Source organism: Amblyomma mixtum, chromosome 4 (genome assembly GCF_055824585.1).
Source record: "Amblyomma mixtum isolate Tamu chromosome 4, ASM5582458v1, whole genome shotgun sequence".
NCBI lineage: Eukaryota > Metazoa > Arthropoda > Arachnida > Ixodida > Ixodidae > Amblyomma > Amblyomma mixtum.
Genome location: NC_143015.1, coordinates 106,292,332 through 106,301,671, shown reverse-complemented (window position 1 = coordinate 106,301,671; position 9,340 = coordinate 106,292,332). Strand labels below are relative to the sequence as shown.

General features: G+C 48.5%; 1 protein-coding gene across 1 annotated transcript; it reads right to left on the bottom strand.

Annotated features, from left to right (window-relative positions):
* Positions 1-5,407: 5,407 nt before the first annotated feature.
* On the bottom strand, positions 5,408-8,976 carry LOC149347723 (uncharacterized). The gene is made up of 3 exons (XM_089585653.1): positions 8,868-8,976; positions 6,997-7,773; positions 5,408-5,659 (listed from the first exon to the last, which is right to left on the bottom strand). The coding sequence occupies exons 1-2, from the start codon at positions 8,871-8,873 to the stop codon at positions 7,009-7,011; spliced, it is 771 nt and encodes a 256-aa protein (XP_089441779.1). The 5' UTR covers positions 8,874-8,976; the 3' UTR covers positions 5,408-5,659; positions 6,997-7,008.
* Between the last annotated feature and the right edge of the window lie 364 nt (positions 8,977-9,340).

Below are 9,340 nucleotides of genomic sequence, written 5' to 3'. Positions count from 1 at the left end.
CGGCGGGGTGTAAATGATTATTAACGCCGGGAACTGGTGCCTTCAGCTCAATTTCATGATCACTAGGTTCGTAGGCCTCTTCAAGACAAAAAAATTGACAACCAAAAACTTTGTTCCTGTGCCCCTTTAAACTCTTCGCTGGTTTGGGGGGCAGAACGACGGGAAAAGCGAGCAACTTGACGGTGACTTCCCCGCAATTTAAAGGGCCACTCAGGACAAGTCCATTTTATTCTTGTTATTAGTAAAAATCGATTATCGAACTCTTTCTTGGCATATCATCCTTTGGCCGGCCAGAAAAGACGAGTTCACTGCCGAGAAAATTGCATTTTGAAATTTTTCCTCCACTGTTTCATTTAGTAACGTTGACATAGAAAACGACTCCGTGATCGGCGTTCTGAAATGGAAGGCGCGGTAGACTAGCCTCTGGGATCCGGGCAAAAATGCGTCGACGCATCGCAGTTTACTTACGAAATCCGCCGGTGATGGCGACACCTGTATTCCATATTTAGGCCTTCTCTAGCTTATAAAACCACCGTTTTCATAAGAAAAGGCGTCTTTGTCAGTGCAGTATTCTGCCGACACAGGCCTATTTCAGAATGTCCTCAACATTATTTTATACGTTTTGGAAACAAGGTTCAACAGAGGCAGCGAGTGCTGCTTAATTGCAAAGTAAACATTTTGCGAACGTTATGCATATAGTATGCAGGCGCAAATGGATCAGAAACACACAACCTCCCGTGCAGTCATAACAGCAACAGGCTTAAGTGCTAAAGGTGCGGGCAAGTTTATTGTGCATGTTTGTGAAACCGCACAAAAGACACGAACGAATACACAGAGGAGCACACCGCGCGTGCGTGTCCGTTTCCTTCTTCGCACGTGTCTTCCGCTCTGTTCTAACCAGCAACAAGCTGACTTGACTGAATGATTCTGTACTGTTCAATTTATTAAGCAATAATAATGTCAATAATTAAATTTTAATTCAATTACTTATAAAATGTAGAATATACCTGTATTTGAGTTAATATCTAGTGTATTTTATTTCTTAATTTACACTTATTTTACATAATGGTTAGATAACAAATGTTAAAATATAGAGTAATGTTATAGGGATCGACAAACTGTCTTAAAGCGTATTCAAGTTTAGTTGGGTGCGAATTAAGTGCACATATAATTACTTAAACATTAGGGCTGTACCGTCTAGAGGCTATGAACGCGAGCTGACTGATTTTTCAAGCGCGGTGTTGTCAACAGCACGAAAGCAAATCACATGTCTTGAAGCTTTTGTGTCGCGCTTGTAGCTTCCACTTCAAAGTTGTGACACAGAGTTCAGGTCTTGTAGAAGCTAAGGAAACCGTATACGTAGATCATATTGTAAATTTCCTAAACGGTATGGGCTGCGAAAAGACCCCTCCTAATTTTATGCCGTCCTTCAATTTCGGGAGGTTATGATTTGTTACGCATTTCCTGTAATAGTCACCGAAGTTGCAGTCTCACAGTTATTGCTTTTAACTGGATGGGTTTGTGCAGGTAGGGTTTCTCAAGGCCGCAAGTAATCTACCTCAGTCCGTTTTTCTGCCCCTATTCCGAAATAGATCGCAATATGCAAAACGACTGTATAATCGAATAGTGCAGTTGCTTTCTTAACCTGTGGCTCGAAGAAATGCCTAAAACGATCATTCACTCACATAGATATACTGATTTTCATTCTGACATTGATAGCGTCATTACTTCAACCTAGATTTGTGTAGAGGTAGAAGCCAAGCGCCTGCAATTATGCACTTACCCAATTCCAAAGACATTTACTTTAAGTTAGGCACTGTAATCTTCCAACGGCCGGCGGTTAGATTGGTTATCACTGCCCATCTCGTTTGCTGGGTATGTGACAAAGATTCTTAGCTTTTCTTTTTGCACTGCACATTTTTTCTTGAATTCGGGCATATCATATCGTATCGCGATACTTCGTTCGAAACTGCGCTTACCCAATTAAGCGGAGGCTAAAGGGCAATTGTGCCGACTGTGTGTGCTCTTGGTGGGCGATGTCAGGCGCAAGCATTGCCCAGAACTATCAACGTCGTACGTTCCTTTCTCTCTCTCTCTCTTGCCTTTCTTTCTGCCGCGGCCGCCATTTACTCCGTCCTTCTGATGGCTATGTCGCCAGCGGTGGAAGAGGAAAACGCAAAGCAAAGTAGTACGCCGCGGGCAGATTGAATTATAAAGGTCAGCGCTCGGATGGGCGTGGCCTTTCGCGTAGAGATGAGATTGATCAGGCTACTTCGAGAGGAATTCGGGACGGTGCCGTGCCGCTGGGCTTCCAAGGAAGCTACGTGCACGAGCATGTAGCGTAATGGTGTGTAATGGCGTGCACGAGCATGTACAGGTGCCTCAGGGTGCATGCTGGGAACGGAAATTCAAAGATTGCAATCCTTAAAGAAACAACTGGAACAATGTAGTTCACAGTACGTCGGGACAAAAGTGATTCTTAGGCAGCTTTTTTTAACTTCATGAGGGGAAGAATTATCTGACGATCACCACCTCAAAACAGTCACAAAACTTTCACAAACTTCCGCTCCTACTGCTCGGCATGGACTGGCGGACAAATCGACTAATAGGAGCGGGGCAGGTGTATCCGTTTGTGACAGGTTTGTGATTTGATGATTCCTAGCTCTGCCCGTGAGGTACGCCGTAATGGTGTCAGGCAAAAGGCTTGAACATGAGTTGACTCTGACGGACACTGCCTTTTTTTACTGTCTCTCTCTGTTCTTCCACACAGACGCTGGTCTTCATTAATATGCGTTACCACAGTTTTTATGTTACGAAAACTTTTATAATATTCTTTGCTAATAATATTCGGCGTAACTCTTTCTGCACGTCGACTAGGACGTCGCCGGGTTCAAGTTTGGGGGGCTTTCTTTTGAGCGCACATCACAGTGCGAACGTTTTGCTATAGGGTATCGCTATAAACCAGGAACATCAGCACTGCGAGAAAGTATTGTGCAGACGAGAGAACAATTCCTGTGGCGACAGCGAACTCGTCCCCAGATAAAGCGCCCGGTAGGGCAAAAGTGATGATGAACGCAGCGATGATGCCGTTATAGCCTTGAATTCTCAAGGGTGAAGGACACGTCGCTGAGAACATATTTAAGTTCCAAATGTGCGGTTTTATAAGCACTCCACTTTCTTCGGTAATGCCCGGCCAATGTTCCATATTTAACGTAATTAGGTTTACCTTTTACGCCAAGAATTGAATTTCTTGCCGCTTTTTATGAAAGACTTGTTGCATCCAGTCTGTCACCACTGGCGCTCTAACCTGCAAATTCACAGCGCGAATTTCATTGCCATTTGCTTTTGTCAGGATGCAAATGAATGATACGGTTGGGAGAGCCCCGCTATACTACAAAATGATTCGTCAAAGGATCTCACTAATCAATCACGGGAAGCAAAAGCGTCAGGGCGCTGCAGCTCACAGAAATAGTTTTTGCAGACTAATGTCTAAAGATTTAAGCCTATACAATGGGTGGCGCTGAATGCCCATATTTACTCACTTAATCTATATTTACAATTTCGTGTGCACGCGTATGTATGATGGTTTGTGCATGCATGGCTCTCGCCTTAGTGTTTATTAACCAATAAGAAAGGGTGTCCAAGGAGACGCGCACACATCAAGACACGTTCTAGCTTTGCCCGCCGCGGTGGCTCAGTGGTTATGGCGCTCGGCTGCTGGCCCGAAAGACGCGGGTTTGATCCCTGCCGCGGCGGCTGAATTTTGATGGAGGCAAAATTCTAGAGACCCGTGCGCTGTGCGATGTCAGTGCATGTTAAAGAACCCCAGGTGGTCGAAGTTTCCGGAGCCCTTCACTGCAGCGTTCCTCATAGTGTGAGTCGCTTTAGAACGTTAAACCGTAATAAATATAACCAAAACAAACCTTCTAGTTTTACATTTATAAACAATACAAACCTGAAAGTTGCGATCCCAAGCCTTCGGGACAGCACGCGCAGAACTATTGCTCTTTCTCGTACACGGCTTTCTATATAACTTGTCAAATTTGAAACCACATTTCATCATTGCAACCGGCATAGGGCGTCAAGGGAGCGCTTAAGGCTTTGTGTAACCAAGCTGCATCACGATATTGGGCCATGGGACGCTTGACTACGCTCAACTGGTGATTGCAAACTTTTGTCATCTATCAGGCTGTTAGCTATTTCAGCTATCCTTGTTTACAAAGTGTGTGATAAGGCATTTAATAACAGCGGCGACGTGCGGACATCCACCACAGTTTTCCATCAGAAGGTCACAGCGTTCCGGACAAGAAGCATCTTCCAGCATGTAAGCCTGTCGGCTGGGGTAAAGGTCTATTTACAAAGCTCTAGGTCATAATAGACTGATGTCCCTCGGGAGCAGGACCTCACCTAGTCTTACCTCACTTTTATAGCTTTACCTCACCTAGTGTTTCTTGCTCAATTAAGCCAGTGAAGCTGCATTTGACGGTTCTAAGTATAATTCCAAATTCTTTTAAAGCTGTGTATAGACTTTTGTCTATAAAGTCTATAGACTCTCTATAGACAAATCCTAGAGAACAGTGTTTAGGCAATACAAATGCTATAGAAAGTCTATGGTCAATCTGTAAACTTATGGCGATGCACTTTTGGTAGACTTTTGTCTATAGACAGTGTATAGATCACGAACAGACAAAAACAAATATCTATTGGAAGGCAATAGAGTCTATAACGAGTCTATAGACTGTCTACAGACCATTTTTATAATGGTAACGGTAACGGTAATACCTTATCCTGGCAGCTCAGTGACTGCATTGTTATCGATGAGGGAGGTGTATGAGGTCACCAAAGCGTCTTACGTCACCTCGAAGTTGTGTTAGTACAGTGGTAATTTCACAAATTGCATTAACAGAATTGGGCGAATTAGTTGGCTCACGAGATATCGCCGCTATATCGTGCTCGGAAGCTCGCTGAGGATTCGTCAACGCACCATTGTACGTACGCCATAATTGTCCCGGCACCTGCCCGGTGGTGGCGACTGCACCGGTGACTCTTCCACCACGCGCGTTTTACCAAAGGCTCTTCACGAAGCGTCACCAGTTTAGACACCAGCGTCCCCAGCAGCCCAGCTAGTCGGTCCAGTATTAAAAATATATTGACAAATGCCGGTCACCAGAGTGTAACAGTGAATTACCAATATTGGGCCGATTACGTGTCCCGCTTGGGGTGTAGTTGGGCTAGTTGGTGAAAATGCGTGAAAATTACGAGAAACCAGTGGGTTGGCGCGGGTCACAAGAAGAGGAACCCCGACTGTTCAGCATCTTGTGTGCTTCCCGCATCAACGCGCCGTTTTCTCATCATGTCGTCATCGAACATGTCCAGGCGCAAAATATAGCACAGGCAGAGGCAGGCGTTGTGTGCGAAGTCTGACGAGACGGTTGTATTTCGAAAATGCGACAGCCGGGGCGCAGATGCGCACATCGAGATGAGAACATTTTTACATTGAAAGACGCGCGTTTTGAGATAGGGCCGCTCTCCCAGACGGCTTGCGGCGCCTCGAGACTTGGGAGATTGCCTGGTGAGACCGCGAACGCCGGAGCTGGTGGAACTGCCGAAGATAGAGACGTCTCCGGGAGCTCGGCGACACAGTTTTCCAGTGTTGGTTCTGGAAAGATAAACGCAGACGAGGGAGTTATGTTACATGTGAAAAGTGAATCGTCGTCGAGAATCGTATCTATTGTTACATGATGCTGAGTGCATTTTATTACCGCTTTCAATTATTAATGACCCACTTCAGCCTCATCATTTCCTCCACTCTAGTGGTTCGCATCTCATCGTTGGGCTTCTGATGGGCCTTTTTGCGCTATATTTTTCAGTATTTCAGATTAAAGAAGCGTATTGCGGGGAAGATTACTGCGAAAGTTCAAGTTGTACATCTACTATTCTGCCTTCCACAGTGGTAAATTACCACCCAACCGTGGATGCTTATGTCTGCGGAATGTGAATGGTATGTTGCAGCAAAAGGTTTTATTACCGAAAGCTTTTGCATCCCTTTTATGCCTCGTGCTGCAGCAGTTAAAGACCTCTACCAGAAAGCCATCGTTCTTGCTTCTTTTCCTGCCGTTTCACAGATTTCACTTTTCGCTCATTTCTATTTGGTTTTGCAGTGTCAGATGCGCGACATGACAAGGGGAAGCTATATTGTTGTAGGGGCAGGAATAAAAGAGAAATAATGGCATATGTTCTAAGATGGCATCTCCTCTGGACGTCTGACGAAAAATGGGGAGGTAAGTATTAATTGCGGAATTTAGACGACTACTTCTGAGAGTCGTAGCAGATTGCATCTGGTCCTGGACGTTTGACAAGAGGATATGCAGATGCTCTTACAACTCCGAAAGCGCTCGAGGCAGGGAAGCGAGTACAGGAAATTCAAACGCTCCAAAGAATCGGTTGCTTCACATTGGATTATTAGCGTTCGCGGTCATCCGTACAAGGGCGGGGCACCCTACGCAATAAGAGCTAATCGCTTATGAGCCAAGTAATAGGAAGTGTATCCTTGACGGGCGTAGTGGCACGCGCGTCGACGATCTCTCGTCTGTCTTGTTGGCTGTGTTCCAGTGTAGTGCACCTCATATCGATCATTGAGTTAGTTACAGAGAAGATGAATGAAGTCTGAGTTAACTCTCTACACAGCATTTCCGGGACCTCCCACTTAATTGTAACAGCGAACTTGTGTCTAGGCTGTGAGCGCAGCTTTCGTTTTCTGGTACAAACTCTCATGTTCATGCCTTAGTCCCCGTTGCTACCAACGTCCTTCTTTCCTTTGCCATGTCTTACTTCAGGGCTGAGTAGCAGGCAGAGTTGCAGCTGGGTTGCTTAGCCTGTCAGGTTGTCAGTTAAGCATTTGCTTCCAGTAAACTGTCTCCGTTCCATGAAATTCGGCTTTCAATATTATTTGTGAATGGCAGGCTCTTTTTCCTCGATGGCGCACGTGTTACTTACCATTCCAGCAGCTTACTTCTTCTTGCGGAGAGCGTAGCCGTAGCCTCCGAAGCCGTAGTTGAAGCCACCGAGACCGTAACCATAGCCAAGGCCGTAGCCGAGGCCGTGGTATCCGAGACCGTAGGTCAGACCGTGTCCGTAGCCCAGACCATGTCCGAGGGCCAGACCGTGTCCGTAGCCGACGCCGACGGCAACTGGGGCAGCGTGGACGGCGGCCACAGCCGGAGCGGCGACGGCGACAGGGGCGGCGACGGCGTGGACGACGGGACGGGCGACGGCCACTGGGGCGGCGACGGCAACAGGGGCAGCGTGGACAACGGGGCGGGCGATGGCCACTGGGGCGGCGACGGCGTGGACAACGGGACGGGCGACGGCCACTGGGGCGGCGACGGCGTGGACAACGGGGCGGGCAACGGCCACGGGGGCGGCGTAGGCGACCGGGCGAGCCACAGCCACGGCTGGAGCGTGGTGGACTACGGCGGCAGGACGGGCGAAAGCGACAGCGGGAGCGGCGATGGCACCGCCGAAGACGTGGCCGAGACCAGAGTAGCCGTAGCCGAGACCGAGACCATGGCCGTAGCCATAGCCAAGGCCGAGACCATGGCCGTAGCCGTAGCCGAGACCGTAGCCGAGGCCGTGGTATCCGAGACCATAATGGCCAAGACCATGACCAAGACCGTAGCCGTAGCCATGGCCAAGACCGTAGTGACCGAGGGCAAGGCCGCCGGTGTAGCCGCCAAGGCAGGTGGCGACGAGGCCAAGGAAGACGGCGAGCTTCTGCAAAGTCATCGAAGGAAAACATTCAACTCACATACTCGCAACGGTTAAGCGCCAGTCATCGGCAACAGGTGCCTTTAGAAGAGCGCGAAGGGCCTAGTAACTACGTTCTCACGGTAAGCTTACTGAGATTAAAACGAAACACTGATGCTGCAGCTAAACCTAAATGTATATACAGCACATGGTACCCTGAGAAGCGTAGTATACATGTATGATTGTTATGCTATGATAGTTTCCTTTGCGGCATGCTATACAATCGACGACATATTATTTACAAGTATTTCCTCTTTCTCGCCTGTGCCTGCTTGCCTGCCTAAGACAAGACTTGCAGTTCTCTTCCCCACTACAACGGGAAACCGCATCGCCTATGAAGCCACACAATTAAAAAAAAAATTATTTAGCAGACCTTCCAGAAGAATTCACATAAGCAACCTACAGACAGTGTAGCCGTTTCATCGCCAGAGACGGTTCGGTAAGCATGATATTTAACGCGGTCTTGCTGCTACTGTTGTCATGTAATGAGCTCATATTCCCGCCAACTGCGTATGCCCTCTGCGAAAGACAGCGGCAAAGTTTGATGCTTTGGCGGTCCTAACTCCGCAGCTTTGCTATTACAAGTCTCTGCTCAGCCTTGTTCGCTCCAAGGTGCACCCAGCTTCACTACCGGAAACAGCTGCTGACAAGGGGAGAATGTTTCCAAGCCTATTTCTGAAAGTGCCTTCAGCTTTTCGGGAAGCTATCTAGTTGAAAAACGGTGCTCTATCGAATTACGACAGGTCTGCAGGCTGTCCCACGCTAAGAGCATCGCTGCATACCGTGGTCTATCCTGAATTATGTATTGCTCTTGTGATGGTACCTGCGATTAGGCTAGCTATGTCTTTCCGCCGCGTTATTGTCTCGGAGCGAAGCTAAAAGAAAGCCCTGATGGCTCCCCGACTGTTCAGCGTCATCTTCGTCGAAATCCTTCGGTCGTCGACCAGCGTCGCGGTACGGTACATCGCCGGATCATCGCAGGACGTTCCGCGGCCGAAGAAGCATCACTGTTAATCCTCCGTAGACGGCGGCTCCCAAGACCGTGTCCGTGGGAGACTTACCAGCATGATTGTAGTGGCTACGGTTGAGTCCGAAAGACCAAGTGTGCCTGCCGCTCTGACGGCTGGCGCTCGCTTATATACCTGGGTCCCCCCGAGGGGTCCTTTCCGCCATGTGATCGGCAGCCTCACCCTTCCAGCCTCCTCTGAACGGACGTGGTGGCGAGAGTGCTCTGGGGAGGAGAAGAGGTGATCCTACGCGTGCTTGCAAGCACCTTGAGAAAGGTTGGCCCGGACAAAGGCGGGGACCCGGGGACGTTTGACATTGTGCAAGGCTCCTAGGAGAGCGTTATTCGGCTTTCCTATCTTGGCGGTCGCGGGGGGGAAACTGCCTGCCCTGCGTCACTCTCCCTCAGAGAGCGCTCGCGCGCGCGCACGCGGTAGTTTGATACCTAGCGGCGGCGCTCTTGAAAGTGGGTTATCAATGCCCGGATCGCTTGTGGCGTTGGCCGTCCGCACCCGCGCGCACGCAAGCG